Source organism: Sturnira hondurensis, unplaced genomic scaffold (assembly GCF_014824575.4).
Source record: "Sturnira hondurensis isolate 20B ecotype Veracruz unplaced genomic scaffold, ASM1482457v3 Scaffold0022908, whole genome shotgun sequence".
Taxonomy (NCBI): domain Eukaryota; kingdom Metazoa; phylum Chordata; class Mammalia; order Chiroptera; family Phyllostomidae; genus Sturnira; species Sturnira hondurensis.
In genome coordinates, this window is record NW_028095539.1 from 9,031,364 (window position 1) to 9,045,775 (window position 14,412).

The 14,412-nt window shown below is 64.9% G+C and overlaps 1 protein-coding gene across 3 annotated transcripts in view; it reads left to right on the forward strand.

Annotated features, from left to right (window-relative positions):
* The window catches only part of VAV2 (vav guanine nucleotide exchange factor 2), an 88,327-nt gene that overhangs the window by 15,510 nt on the left and 58,405 nt on the right, over nucleotides 1-14,412 (forward strand). For all 3 annotated transcript variants that reach the window (XR_005065044.1, XM_037036400.1, XM_037036401.1), the window contains exon 2: nucleotides 10,890-11,006. Coding sequence is in view for 2 of the 3 variants with exons in the window: in XM_037036400.1 (XP_036892295.1) it covers nucleotides 10,890-11,006 (117 nt within the window). In the remaining variant the exon portion in view is untranslated. The remainder of the gene's footprint in view (nucleotides 1-10,889; nucleotides 11,007-14,412) is intronic.

Consider the following 14,412-nt stretch of genomic DNA (forward strand, 5'->3'; position numbering starts at 1 on the left):
CTGTTCCCTGGCGTGCGGTGTGATAGCGAAACTGGAAACAGCCCCAGTGCCCATCGTGAGGGGACTGGGGGAGGGCCCCAGTGTGGCCTGGGCCCCGGTGGGGGGGTTCCCAAACACCCAGCCCTGCGTGGCTGGTAGAGAGGGGGCAACGCTTCTGCCACCAAGGCCAGGACCCGGGATTGAGCGTTATCCCCAGCAGTCAGTTCTGTGAAAGAAAAAAAAAATAGAGTAGCCAGCAGCGTCTGGAAGAGGGACGGAAAACAGCCCCCACAGTGAGCCGGGCTGCAGGGCGGGCCACTCCGCCCACCTCGGCCGAGAGACAAAGCAGCGTCACTCTTTGCAGTGACGACCCGGGCACGCGCTGCTGATATCCGACTGGAGGCCCTGGCAGCTGGCATGGGGGGGCGCGGCTGGGGGGAGGTCCCTCCCTACGGATGGGGCCTCAGTTTCCCCACCTAGTGAAGCAGAGCTGGTCATTGCGGCCGGGGGAGCACCAGGGGCGGGGCCTGTGGAAGGGGTGGGGCCAGAGAGGCGGGGCTGAAGCCGAGGAGCCCCGGAGCCCGGGGGCAGGCCAGCCCCTTGGCCCCTGGGGACCGGTGCGCTCTGAGCAGGTGGGCCCCCGGCTGGAGCTCGGCCCTGGGCTCCGAAACACCCGCTCCGGTTCCTCTTCCCTGGGCAGAGACAACTGGGGGCGTTTCCTGCCCCCGCCTGCCCCCTCACGGGCTTTGTCCCCAGGCCCCCGCCCAGCCTCCCTCCCCCGCTTGGCCCCCACTCGGGTGGGTGGGGGCGGAGGGTGCGTCTGCAGCTGTGAACATCCCTGACCTGTGTGGTTCAGGGGAGAGCCCAGCTGCTGGCTGGGCAAACAATGGAGCCCCGCTCCCCACCCCCCACCCCCGACCCGCTCCTGTTCTGTCTGCCCCAGGGGCCTGGCGCTGGTTCTGCTGGAATTTCCAGAAAGTGCAGCTTCTCCTTTCGATTTTCCTTCTTCTGCGGTTTCCCGCTGGTCGGAAAAATGAAAACACGCAGCAGCTCAAGGGTCTGGCCCCCGCAGGCAGGAGCCACCCCCGCGTTGGGGTCCCCCACACCCGCTGCGGCCGTCGCTGAGGCTGTATCTGCTCCTCCCGACGCCGGGGGCCCTTCTCCAGGCCCCTCCCCCCGGGGGCTCGGTGCGGGTGGACGCGCGGGGGGCCCAAGATGAATCAGGGACCGGCAGTTTGTCCTGCTGACCGTGGGTGAGGGCACCGCGCGGCGGTTATTAAGTGCTGTCACTTGGCTGCCATGGGAGGGGACTGGGGGAGAACAGTCCCCGGGAGATTTATCCCCCCTCTTCCCGAACCGGAACTCTGCGCCCATTCACTGCCCCACCCCCCATTCTACTTCCTGCCTCTGTGACCGTGACCGGGGACCTCATACGAGTGAGATGACACAGGATTTGTCCTTCTGTGACCGGCGGCTTTTACTCAGCATCCTGTCCTCCGGGTTCATCCCTGGAGTAGGGTGTGTCCCCGGGGCCGTCCTGTATCATTGTTGTTGTTATCATGGGGGGGTGTCCTTCCTTTTTAAGCCCGCATAACGTTCCGCTGTATGGACGTGCCACCTTCCGTTCCGCCGTCGCCGTGGACGGTGGGTCGCTTCCCCCTTAGTGGTTGTGGGCGATGCCCGGGGAACGTGGGTGCACGGCTCTCTCTCTGAGGAGTGTGTCTGTCAACCAGCACTCCTGGTGGGGCTGGATTCATAACCAGAGTCCGGCAGCCCCGTGGGCAGAGGCCTCTTTGAGGTTCAGGGAGAAGCTGCGACTGAACCGCCAGCCGCCGGCACTGAGCCCCTGCCCTCGGATGCCCTGCATGGTGTTTCCACCGCGGGGCTGGACCTGCCCTGCAGTGGGAACCCTGCGGCTGTAGCCTCCTTTGCCTGTTTACCGACCAATCAGAGTGGCTCCCTGTCAAACCCTGCAAATTTGGATTCCTCATTTGCATAAAAATGGACCAATCGGGGACTAGGGTTGGGCACCCTTTGTCTGCAGGGGGTGAGCTTTCGGTTTGCAGACTCTTTATGGGAAGAAAGTGTCTTCTTTCACCGCAGCCCAGATGGGGGGGCTCCCAGTGGCATTGGGTTGGGGGCAGTGACCGTTCGTGGACAATCCTCAGACGTGGGGCTGCTGGGCCATGAGGCAGTTTTGTTTCTGGTGTTTAGGGGGACCTGCACCCTGCCCTCTGCAGCCATGACATCGTTTTCCATCCCCATGGGCGGGCATGAGGGAACCAAGGTGCCACCCTCGAAGGCCTGGTGCCTCCCGTCTTTTCCATGGTAGTCGTTTGCACCGGTGCAGGGGGAGGTCTCTCACCGAAACGGGGGTCGCAGCCGCAGCGCACCCCGCCTCCCCACCATCCCGGGGACTGGGCAGGGGCCTGTCCCACCGAGCTCCAGGGGCTGTGTTCAGGGTCAGACTGGGGAAGCTGAGACACCGAGAGCCGCAGAGAGCTGTCTGGGGCGGCCAAGCCGCACTGCGAACGTGGGTGTGTCTCCAGTGTCTCTCCGTCCTTGGCAGCCAGAGCTGGTGACCGAGACGGGCCCCCACTCCCGAGCAGTCCAGTGGTTGGTTTCAACCAGACGGGGAGCAGGGGCCGCAGTGGCCGCCGGAGGCCCCGGGAGCAGGGGTGGGGTGTGGGGGCACCTGTGTCGGCAGCAGGACCTGCACCCGCGCCTGCCTCACGTGGGCCTGCGCCCCTGGGACGTACGTCAGTGACGCACGTCAGTGACGCCTGGGTGTGTGGGGCTCAAATGGGTGGGTATTTGACTGAAGGGAGGGTTGGGACCCCCAAGGGTTGCACACCCCGCAGACAGGCGCTCAGAGAAGGTTCTGGGGTCACCACGCTGGGCCTGGTGACCCCCTGCAGATGGAGCCTGGTCGGCCTGGCCTCTGCCCTTCCCCCCTGCTCAGTGGAGAGTCCTGGTGGGTGGCAGGTGTCCTTGGGGCAGCCGCAGGGCGAAGTGCCTTCCTCTCTCCCCTCGGACTTCAGCCTGCACCTGCTTCACTGAGAACCCGCCACAAGCTGCCCCTGCCCGGGGCACTTCGGGTCCTTTCCAGCCCTTGGGGAGAAATGCTTCTTTCTGCTCCTGCGGCTGCAGAGCAGGGTGGCTGTGGGGCCTCCCCGGTGTGGATGGACCAAAAGTGGCCACTGGTCCCAGTCAGGCCTGTCCAGCTGGCTCTGTAGCCACCTTGCGTCCCCATGCAGGGACAGCGCCCATGCAGTGGGTGGCTTGCACACGGGCTGCCAGCTGGCGGAGGTGTGTCTCAGGTTGGGGGAGCTGAGGGAACGATGACGGTGACATTTTATCTTTTTTTCTCAAAAGGCAGTGGCCTGAGGGGCCGCCACAGCCCTGAGTGAGGCCCATTGCAGAAGGACGTTTTCTGTCTCTGGATGCTCGTGGTGACAAGACCTCGACATCTCCATGTGGAACGCAGGAGGGACCACACAGGGGTGGTTGGAAGGGGCGGGACCTCTCTGCTGCCTGCCGTGCAACTCCAGCCCCTGCGTGAGCTGAGGGCAGCCTCCGTGGGGGTGGAGGTCGGGGCGGAGGACTACACACCTGTTTCGGTTCCCTGGCTTTCGGGGGCTCTGGTTGGGCCCTTTCCAAGGGAGACCGGCGGCAGACACTGGACCGGCAGGGCCCGGGGCCCAAGAGATGTGGTCAGCCTGGACCTGGAGTCCCTCGGGGCAGGGTCCCAGGGAGGCAGGAAGGTGGCGGGGGGCTTCAGGATCGGAACCCTTACATCAGTGTTGGAAAGCCAGCCGGGTCTGCCCAAGCCCCCCATCCCACCCGGTGGGCGTCTGAAGCTGGAGCCTGGGTGCTGTGACGCTCAGAGGTGGTAGCCTGGGCCTGGCGCAGCCGATTCCTGACTGCCCACAGGCTGGTGGTCTCTTTGGAGCCCCGAGTCCTCCAGGGGTCCTGTGTCGACTTGGGTCAGAACCGCCTTGGCCGAGGGCCCCAGTGGGCCGGGTCCAGGGCCCAGGGGCTGCCACCTGAATGGCGGAGAGCTGGGACGGCAGCTGGCAGAAACCAGAACTCTCGCCTCAGTTTCTCCTCCAGACCCACTGCGTTGGTTCATCTGTTCACTCCCCGAGCCTTGGCCCAGGGTGGGCCTGTGGCCGTCACCCGGGGAGGGGCCGGGCTTGCTGTGGCTCCCAGCATGGGGCGGAGTGCCTGCAGTTGTCCCCCTGTTTGGGGGCTCACTGGGCCCACGGTGACATTTCTCCTCCGACGTCCTTGGGCCAGAGGACGGATAATGAGAGTTGCTCGCTGAGGCCGACGGCAGGGGGTCCGGTGGGTGCTGCCAGGAGGGAGGCATTGGGCCTCAGTTTCAGCGGGCGACAGGTTGATGGAGCTCGAGGTTGGTCTCTTGGAGGTGTCCTGTCCCAACTGCCTGGAGAAGAGGAGCCGGGAGGAGGGTGGGGACGCTCTGATCTTGACCTTGTGGCCATTTTTCAGAAGGGAGAAGAGCTGGGAAATGAAGTGGCCGGGGCAAGGGGCGACTTCCCAGATGGCCTGTGGCCAGTGTGGTAGTCTGGCTTCAGGCCACAGGGGAGAGAAGAGGGGCGTCGGGTCCTGGGGGGCAGGTGGCGGGGGCGCTGTGCCAGGCAGTGGCCGAGCTGATCAGGTGGAGCCGCGCTTGCCGGAGCCGCCAGGGAGCCGCAGGGCGGGAGTGGAACCCTTCCGCTGGCTTAGCTAAAATGGATGCCCAGAGAAGCGTTTGAAAAGCAATTTCCTGTTGGCTGTGTAGGAGCCGTTTGGTTTGACCCTGACCTTGAGGTCTTGATAACACAAGCCGCTCTTTATCCTTTGGGTTCCAACGGCCGTTAGCTGGGGCAGCGGGTGTTTGGAGGGCCGCTGGGCACAGCTCCCACCCTCAGTCCCCGCCTCGCCCTGTCCTCCATGCTCTGAGCCGGGAGCCGGGGCCGGGCCCGGCACGCCCTGGGCGCCCTGTCAGTGTCTGCTGACCTGGGGTGGGACCGGGGCTCAGGGTGGAGAACGGGGCTCGCCCACCCCCACTCCCTCAGGCTTCCGAACCGCCCCTTTCCAGAATTGTTTTTCCTGGTGCCGGGGACCTCACCAAGTGTCAACGAGGAAGTCCTTTGAGAGATCAGGACGGTGACCCTCTGCGGTGGCCCCCAGCTTGGGGACACTCCTCCCTCTGGCCAGGGAGCTCGACCTCCGAACCTTTCAGAACCCGCTTCCAGGGCCCCGCTCAGCAGCCCCTCCCTGTTGTTCCTGGGAAGCCCCTTCCCGGTTCCACAAGGGCCAGTGTGTGGAGTGTGCGAGCGGGTGGTCCCATGGAGCTGTGACTGCGGGGCTGTGGTGGGGGATGGGAGGGAGCCCGCTGGGTGGGCACAGGGGTGCGGTGGCGCTGCAGGAGCAGCGGGGTCGGAGGCCTGGGACCCAGAGGGTGTCCACTGTCCGCGCAGTCTGCAGGGCCCTGGGAGCCTGGCTACCTTCTCATGAACCAAAGTGGGGAGGTGGCCGGGTGGAAGATGGAGGCTCAGTGAGGTTTCCTGGAATTGCCCAGAGGGGACGAGACCCGGGTCAGGGCATCCTGTGAGGGGAGCGGAGCGCCCAGGGCAGGGGTGAGGGGCCAGAAGCTGGCTCAGGCTGGGGTGCATCTGCCTCAGACGGACCTTGTCTTCAGCCCCGGGGAGGCTGAGCACCTCCTGAGTCACACCCAGTCATCACGGGCTGGTCCTCGAGGCTGGAGGAGAGCGCCCCGGCGTCCAGGGATCAGAGAGACAGAGCCTCCAGCTGGGGGAGACCCCCTCGCTTCTCTGTCTTCACCCTGCATCTTGGCCCAGGCCTGGGTCAGAGCAGGGCCCTCCCCTCCCTACCCATCCATGTGGTGGGCCCCCAGTCCTTTGTCCACTCGTGACACGGGCTGCGTGACTGTGTCAGAGGGTGACCCCGACAGTGACCCTGAGACGTTCAGCCCAGGGCCTGGTGCCAGACACTTTTCATGGGGAAGGGGCGACGAGGCGGCTTCAGCCCTTCCGGGCAGCAGGGGACTTCCCCTGCAAACTTCACTGCGGGGGCGGGGTGGGGGGCACGAGATGAGGCACGCTGGCCTTTCTGGGCGACAAAGTCTAGCAGCCTTGGGTGAGGCCGTCCAGGGCCGAGTAGTGGGCCCCGTGCCCCGTGCCACGGTGCTGGTCTCCGGAAGGACGGGCTGTTCGAAGAGATCCTGCCCTCCCCTCCCTACAGCCGGCGCAGTGAGAGACCAGGCCTTGCACGGAGCGGTTGGCTCATCCGGCAGCCACTGGCGCCGAGCGGCCTCGCTTCTGTCCCCCCAGGGCGAGTGCTCCTGTCCAATTGTCCAGACTTAATCGAATCCCCCAGGCTCCGCAGATAAATCCTGGGCTGTTGTTTTCCCTGCCTGGAGTGGCGGGCGAGCTGGAGCCTTGGCGCTGGTCCTTCCCCAGTGCTGGGGGCAGCCTCAGCGGCTTTGGCCCTGGTGGGGGCCGGGAGTCCCGATTGCAGACCGGCCTCCTGAGCCCCGTCTCTCCCCCCTTCTTCGGAGTGGAGGAGACGGGATCAGACCTGCGGGGTGTTGAGTGCCGAGCGGGGCCTGAGGGCGGAACGGCGTTGGTGGGCGGTCTCCAAACTCCACCCGCCTGCTTGCTCTTGGAGGAGAAGCTTCTGGAAGCCAGGGTGGCCACTCAGGCAGGCACGGCCGTTCATGGGGACCCCGGCACCTCTAAAGCCATGGTGACCCACCACTGCGGGGGGTCAGGGCCACTTCAGATGTGTCCACTAGGATGCTTCAAAGACGGGCCTTCCTCCTCCACTTGTTTACTAGGTGTCCAGCCCGTGCAGAGGGTCGTCATCCAGGGTGTTTGGGATGCAGGGCGAGGAGATGGTCTCAGCCGCTGTCCCCGTGGAGCGTTGGCCACCTCAAGGCCAGCTGTTTGCCGACCCGGGTTTGAAAGGTGCACTCCGGCAGGCTGCACCTGTTACGCCGTAGTGAAGATGTCCTCCATGTTTTTTGGAATCAGCACGGCATCAAGAACACAAGGAATTAATTCTCTGTTCCATTTTTTATTGATCCCAGATGTGGTCAGCTGCCAGCCAGAGGCTGTGCGTGGCAGGCGCAGCAGCGATGCCCGGGGTGGGGGGGTCCACAGCATCCCAGCGACGTGTGAAGGGGCTCTGGGGCCCCCGCCTGTCTCGGAGAGATGCGGAGGTTCTGGAATTCCTGTTCTGTTCGAGGCTGGGTGCTGCAGTGCCCCGTCTGTCTCCCGGGCTGCGGGGCCACTGGGCGACTTCTCCGAGGCCCGTCTCTCGCCCATTTGGCTGGGAGTGTCAGACCCTCTCCGGGGTGTCTGCGGGTGGCCTGCGTCCCTCGCCCCACCCGGCCCTTGGGCAGCATCAGTGAGGCATCAGGAGGGCCTCGAGGAGCCTGGGGGTGGGGTGAGGACGGAGGGCTGGGGTCCAGCCACTGGCCCGTCGCCACTCCTCAGCTCCCGCTGGCGGAGGCCTGGGAAGGGTGGCCCCGTGTGCAGACCGCGGGGTGCTGGCGGGCTGTAGGACTGGCTCCCTGGCTCCCATCGTCTGGGAGGTGATGTCATGGGGGAGCTCAGGGCACAGGGACTTCAGAACCTCCTGGGGAGACAGCCCCGGTGTCAGCTGTCACTTCTTAAAGCAGTGTCGCTCGGCCCCTTCTGCCCATTTCACAGATGGGGAAACTGAGGCCCACAGGGGTCGGCACCTTCCTGCCCTGACCCACGTGACCTTGTGCAAGTAGCTTCTTCTCTCTGTGCCTCAGCTTCCTGTTTTGCGCTCGTCTCAGGGCCGAGGTGCATGAGGTCTTGTGGGGACGAAGCGTGGCCCCTGGTGCCCGGTGTGTATTGGATGCTGGGGTGTGAGCCCGAGGGTGGGTGGCCGTCCTTTGTCCCATTTCTGACTAAGGAAGATGGAGGAGTCATGGGGGCCTGCAGGCTGCCCACTCAGCCAAAGCCAGCCATGTCTCCTCGGCAGGGTGGGGCAGTCCCGGGCAATGTCCCCAATCAGTAGGTTGGCCATAGTGGGCCCTTGAGCTGGGCCAGGGACGCCCCCCGGGGGCCTCTGGGACCCAATGGCTCAGGCTCAGGTCCTGGTTCTCAGGGCCCTGTCCTGCCTTTGATGACCAGGGTGCCCGCCCAGAGCCTGTACGAGCTGAATGACAGTGACAGTGAGCAGCAGGCCTGTGGTGCCTGGGAGGGGGCGGCTGGGCCCAGAACCTGAGTCCTCTCCCTAATCGGATTGCGGCCTCTTCCGGGCTAAGGGGGCAGACTGCTGTGCCCAGCACAATGGCCTGGGCGGGAGCCCTCCTTGTGGGCCCGCGTGTCCCTGTCCCCCAAGGCTGACAGGGCCTGTGTGCCTCGGTTTCCCAGATGCTGGTTCCGGGGGGACCTGCAGCCAAGGGCAGCGGTTCTGGGAGGGCAGGGGCCCAAGTGGGTGGGGCCAGGCCGGGCTAACACTGAGCCCTGCTCTGAGCCCCAGAAGGAAGCCTGGCCTTGCCGGCTGCCATTGTGGTCGGGAGCTGTGTAATTAACTCTAAAAATGGGAGGCTGAGGAGGAATTAAAATAAATGCTGAGTGGAAATGAGAGACGAGTGATGAGCAAAAAATAGAGGGGCTGGCTGGCAGCTGCCGCATCCTGGGGGCCGCAGGGGTGAGGGTCCGGCCGGGTGTGCGCCCACCTCCGCAGCATTCAGGCGTGTATTCCAGTCCCAGAGCCGGGGGGGCCTCAGGTTCGAGGTCATGGTGTCAGCAGGACTGGCCCTTTCTCGGGGGCTCGGAGGCCGAGTGAGTCCCGGCCTCTCCCAGCTTCTGGTGGTCCCCAGGTCCCTGCTGCCCTGTCTGCCTCCCTGCACTCTGCCCCGTCGCCATGGTGCCTCCTCCCTGTGGGCCCTGTCCCCGTGCCCTGCATCTTTGCAATTATGTTTTTATCACGATAAAATATACACACCGTAGCTACGACCGTTTGAACCATTGCAGATGCGTGACAGGGACACGGAGTGCATCCATGACACCATGTGACAGTCACGCTGCTGTCTCCGGGACCTTTACACCTTCCCCAACAGAAAGTCTGTGCCCACGGAACACCAGTCCCCCACCCTGCCCCTGGCGCTCAGCAGTCCTCTGTCCCTGGGAGGCCACCTGTCCTCCCCGCCTCCGTGGGTGGGACCGACGGCCTCTGTCCCTGGTGGGCACCACATTCTTCAGCGGAGCCCGGTCCTGAGTGACGAGGACTGGGCGCGTGTGGGATCCATGAGTGGGCGTTCAGTTTACTTGAACTCGAATAAAATTAGGGTGAAGATGCAGTTTCTCCCGTGGAGTGTCCGCATTTCAGGCGCTCGGGGGCATACAGAGAGCATTCCGTCATCCCAGGAGGTCTTCTCGTCGCAGCTGTCCGGGTTTCACGGAGACGGCACAGCTGACGCGGTGTGTGACCCGGATTGGCCTGGGCCAGGAGTGTCTCGTACCCTCGGGACCCGGGTCGTGCTGTGTGTACCGGGCGTGTGCTCAGCAGGCGGGGCCCATACGGGGTCTGGGCTGGTGCCGAGATCGGGGAAGGGGTGTCCCTGCCCTTAGGAAATGGGCTCAGATTCAGGTGCTGGTGGTGAGGGGGGGTTCTGTCTGCAGTTTACTCTCATGCATTCAGAAAAATGATGCTCACAGCACCCCTCCTCTGAAGACAGAGAGAGAGAGAGAGAGAGAATGATGTACGACAGAGGAAATGAGTCAGGAAATGTGTCCTCGGTGACCAGAGGCCAGCTGGAGATAGGACAGGAGACATGGCCCGAGGCAGAAGGTGCTCCAGGGCGGGGCACTGCCCGAGGGCGTGGGGGACAGCGATTGGAGCTCAGCTGGGGTGCGGCTCACTTCTTGGGAGCTCCTGGCCCTGGGCCGGCCGCCTGTCTGCGCTCCCAGTGGGCAGGCACAGGCTGTCTGTGGCTCTGGAAATCGAGCCGTCTGGCGCTAAGCGAACGGCTGTTGACAAGGGTGACCTGGCCCAGGTTGCTGTTTAGTGGCCTCTGCCGGGTGGACACCCCAGCTGAGCCAGACTGCAGGGCTGAAGGCGCCCACCCACCAAATGCCCGCCTTGGGCCCCCGGGGAGGCGCATCGTGGGAGGAAGCCAGGCCTCAGGAGCCGGGCTGCTCCCCGCTGGTCCTGCCAGGACCAAGTTGGAACCCAGGGCCAAGTTACCTGGAAGTCTGTGCTTCCGCCACCTCACCTGCTGCCCCCCTAATTCTTTACTGGCCCTTCTCATGGGGACCGGAAGCTGGTGACCCTGTTCGCCCCCCACGCCCCCACCTCTTTCCCTGTTGTGTCTCCAAGCCCAGCGCAGGCTGGGGGCCCTAGGGTTGGGGTGCTGGGTGGAGGAGGTGCCTGGGTGCCTACCTGGGAACCCTGGCCTTTGTGTAGCCCCAACTCTGGTGGGCAGGTGCTGCGCCAGGCCCCCCACGACTTTTGTGGGGTGCTCCCCGGCTGCTGACTTTGTCACTTGTAAAGTACCTGGGGTAGGTCTGTCCAGGAAGGTGGTGCATGTGTGCCTGTGTGTGCACGTGTGTCTCTGTGTGCATGGGCGTGCCTGCCTGTGTGTGCATGTGTCTGCACACGTGTGTGCGCTTACTCCTTGCTTACTCAAGGCCAGCGTCTTTTTTGTCTGGCCGGGATTGTCCCTGTCGAAATGTGCTGGGTCCCCTTGACAGGGTTGGGGCACATGGCTGTGAGTGGCCGCCCACGTCGTGACATCTGGCTGGTGGGGCGGAGGCGGCGCGCCCTCTCCGGGCAGGGGCACCTGGTCTGCGCTGCCTCTGGGCTGCACGTCCTGACTGCTCTCCTCCCCTCTCCCCCAGTTCCTGTGTCTGAAGAACATCCGCACCTTCCTCAAGGTGTGCCATGACAAGTTCGGGTTGCGGAACAGCGAGCTGTTCGACCCCTTCGACCTCTTCGACGTCCGTGACTTCGGGAAGGTGAGTGAGCGGCCTCGTCCTCCAGCCTCAGTCAGTGCACGTCCCCCGGGCGCGGTGGCCCAGGGCCGGCTCCGAGGCAGGCGCTGCAACGCAGAGCGGGCTGGGGCGTTCTGTCCACCGTCCGTCTGCCGTCTGTCCGGCAGCTGCAGGTGCAGGCGTGGGCGGGAGTGTGAGGGGCCAGATCGGGGCCCACTGGACAGCACCTTCCTGCTGAAGCCACTCAGGCCAAGGCCAGGTGTCGTGGGTCGGGGAGGGTGGAGGGACAGCAGGGTGTGGACAAGGACGGAGCCTTTCCCACTGTGGGGACCCGGAGCGTTTGCCCCCTGCCCCGAGCCTTCGGCTCTTTGCGGGGTATGGGCTGCTGCCCCACCCTGCTCCTGCGGGGTCGGCAGAGGTGACACAGGCCATATGCAGGGGCCGTGGCGGTCCCACCCGGCCGAGGCCCTGACAGGTGTGAGGCCAAGAGGGGGTCAGGGCCTGGACCCCTCAGTCCAGGGCAGACAATCTGGAATCTCCTGTGTTCACAGAAAGTGTCACTTGGCCGCTGTCCCGAGAAGCTCTGCTGGCCCAGGTTCCGGGGACTGGGGTGTGCATTGGCTCTGGGTGAGGCTGGGTTCAGGGCGCCACGGCTGTCAGAGAGCACGGCAGGCCCTGGGTCACTCTTTGTACATCGCTGGGACCAGCACCGTACGGACTTCTTGGTGGCCCCGCTGCTGTCCAAGCTGCTTCCTGCATGAGCTGAGGGGCGAGTCTGCACCTGGCCATGGGCTTCCAGGAGGGATCCTTGCCCAGTTTACCTGAGTGAGGACCGCCGTCAGGGCCGGGTGCCGGCGGGGGGGTGGGGGGCTGTGCAGATGCGCGGTTTATGAAGTGAGAGAAGGTGGTGGTATTTGCGGCTACAGATGCTTCAAGGCCAGAGCCCAGAGAACCCGTGTTTGCAGGGCCCCACGGTGTTGGGTCGGCTGCCGTGGCTGCGGCTTTCCCACCAGCCCTGGGCCTGACCGGACTCTTCCCTGGTCCCGAAATTCCCCAGAGGCAAAATTCCGGGACCTGCTCAAGAGCGCATCTCTGTGTGACTGCCCAGGCCTTAGTTTTCTGCTTCCTTCTTAAAGGACTCAGCCCGTCCCCCCCCCCCCCCCCCCCCGGTGGCCCTACCCAGGACTCCGGCCACCATGCCCCCCACCCCCACTGAGGGACCTGCCTGTCAGTGTCCACGGACTCGAGTTTGGGTGCACCGGGGCCACGCTCCTGTCTGTTCCTGCCCACGGCAGCGCCCTGGGCGGGGGCCATGACCGCTATGGGCTCGGGGCAGGGCCTTCGGAGCACAGAATGTGCATACACACACACACACCGTTTACACACACAGAGGGGCTCCCTTACACACACCATCACACGGAGACACACACACACATGCGCTTATACACTGTCACGCTCAGAAGCACACCGTGTCACACACTAACAAATGCACCTGGTCACACTGTCACACAGAGAGGCTGTTACACACACATCGGTACCCACGCAGAGAGACACAGTGCCACACACAGTGCTGCACGCGGGGACGCCCGATGCACGCTGTTGCACACGCACTCAGGACGTGTCTGGGCCCCGCTCTGCTGTCACGTGGGGCCTTTCCCCAGGTGATTCGGTTTCTCTGAGTTCTGCTTGTGAGTTGCTGGTGAGGAGCCCCCTCCAAAGCCTGCGGAGCAGGAAGGCGGGTGGGACGCACCCTGGTTGCCCACCCCCCCACCCCCCCCGCCACCATCTCCTTGTCCGTCGGCCTCCTCTGCGGGCCCGAGAGCGGCCTGTGTGTGCCAGATGCCCGGCGGGGGGCTGGGCTGCCGGGGGCCGTGCCGGTGCCATAGGTGTGCGGTCCACACTGCCCTGCCCTCGCCTACCTGGCTGCACGCCCGTGCACTGACCCCCCCCCCGGGGTCCACCTGGCTGTGGCACCTATGGCCAGTGCCTCCGTGCTGAGTGTGACTGAGCTGGGGGAGGCGTGGGGCGCTGGGACCCACTCCCCCTGCAGAGAGCCACAGTGTGGAGCCTGTGATGCTCAGTGAGTCCCTCCTGATGTCCAGGGACGGGACACTCTGGACAACAGATCGCAAGCCAAGCCCAGCTCTCTCTGGCGCTTCAGCTGGCGCCACCTGGGCCACAGGGCAAGAGGGGCTGGGGGCTGCGGAGGGCGGGGGTGGGGGGATGGGCCAGCTGCCACAGGGCTGGGCTGGGGCCTCGGGTCCTCTCAGCTCGGTGACACCGAAGGTCTGGTGTCACAGTTCCCTCAGGGCTCAGAGAGCGAAGGTCCCATCTGTCTCTTCAGGGATGTGGACCGAGGTTTCCCACGGGCCCAGGTTTGTCTTTGCGGCCCAGGAGTCCAGCCCCTTGGTGGCCGTGAAGATGGGACGGACCACTCTGCCCGCCCCTACGCCACCGCTGGCCCTGGTGCGTGGCAGGAGTCCTCGCCGGGGGGGGGGGGGGGGCAGGCCGTGTCTGTCAGGTGGATCCTTGGTCTCCTGGGTGGGTAAGGCCAGAGGGGAAGACGCTTGGCCTCCAGAAGCTGACCTGGAAGCTGTGTGGGGCCCTGTTTCCAGTGGGGTCTGCCACCGCTCCCCAGGGCCCCCCACTTGGCGGCTCCGTGTCGGGGACCTGCCTGGCCGCTCGGCTCCTGTTCGCCTCCATTTCTGGCAGAAGGAACAACCCGAGGGCAGGTCCACGTGGCCCTGTCTGCCCTTGGAGTCCAAGCGCGGAGCACCCCCTCTAATGAACGGGTTTAACGCTCCTATTTATTATTCATTAGAACGTTTTGCGAGGCTCTGATCTGAAGCGGTGAAGCCGGGCCGCCAGCAAGGCTGGGGCAACCGGGGGGCCGCTGATTAATTAATTGAGTGTGAAGCGGCCGGGCAGCCAGTTCCTGGGAGGGCGGGGGGCTCTGTCCATCCTCCTCCTCCTCCTCCTCCGGCTGTGGCAGCGCTCACGCAGGCGGGCTCTGCACCGTGTGCTGGGCTCTGTGCCGTGTGCCGGGCTCTTGACGTCCACGGGCCTCACCGTCCTGTCAGGGGCCTCAAGAAGGAGGGAAAGGAACCCCGGCCCTCAGAGAAGGCGCGTCCCCTCATGTCCCCAGTGACGGTGGAAGTGGGGCATCCAGTCGGGTCCCCCAGGCTCCGTCCGGTCAGGGAGGAAGGGAGCTGGTGGCCTTGGGGTATCGATCCAACACCCCTTATCTCCGTGCCCGGCTTGCGCTGCCACACACTCGCTGTTCAGCGTGCTGCTTGCACCGGAGGCCTGTCGGCTCTGGGTTTGGTGGCTCTCAGAGGTGGCCGAGGTGGCAGTGGCTGTGCGCTTGTTTGCTCTCCCCCTGACTTAACATCCTCGGTGAGATGTTCTGCTCTTCTCACAGTGGCCACTC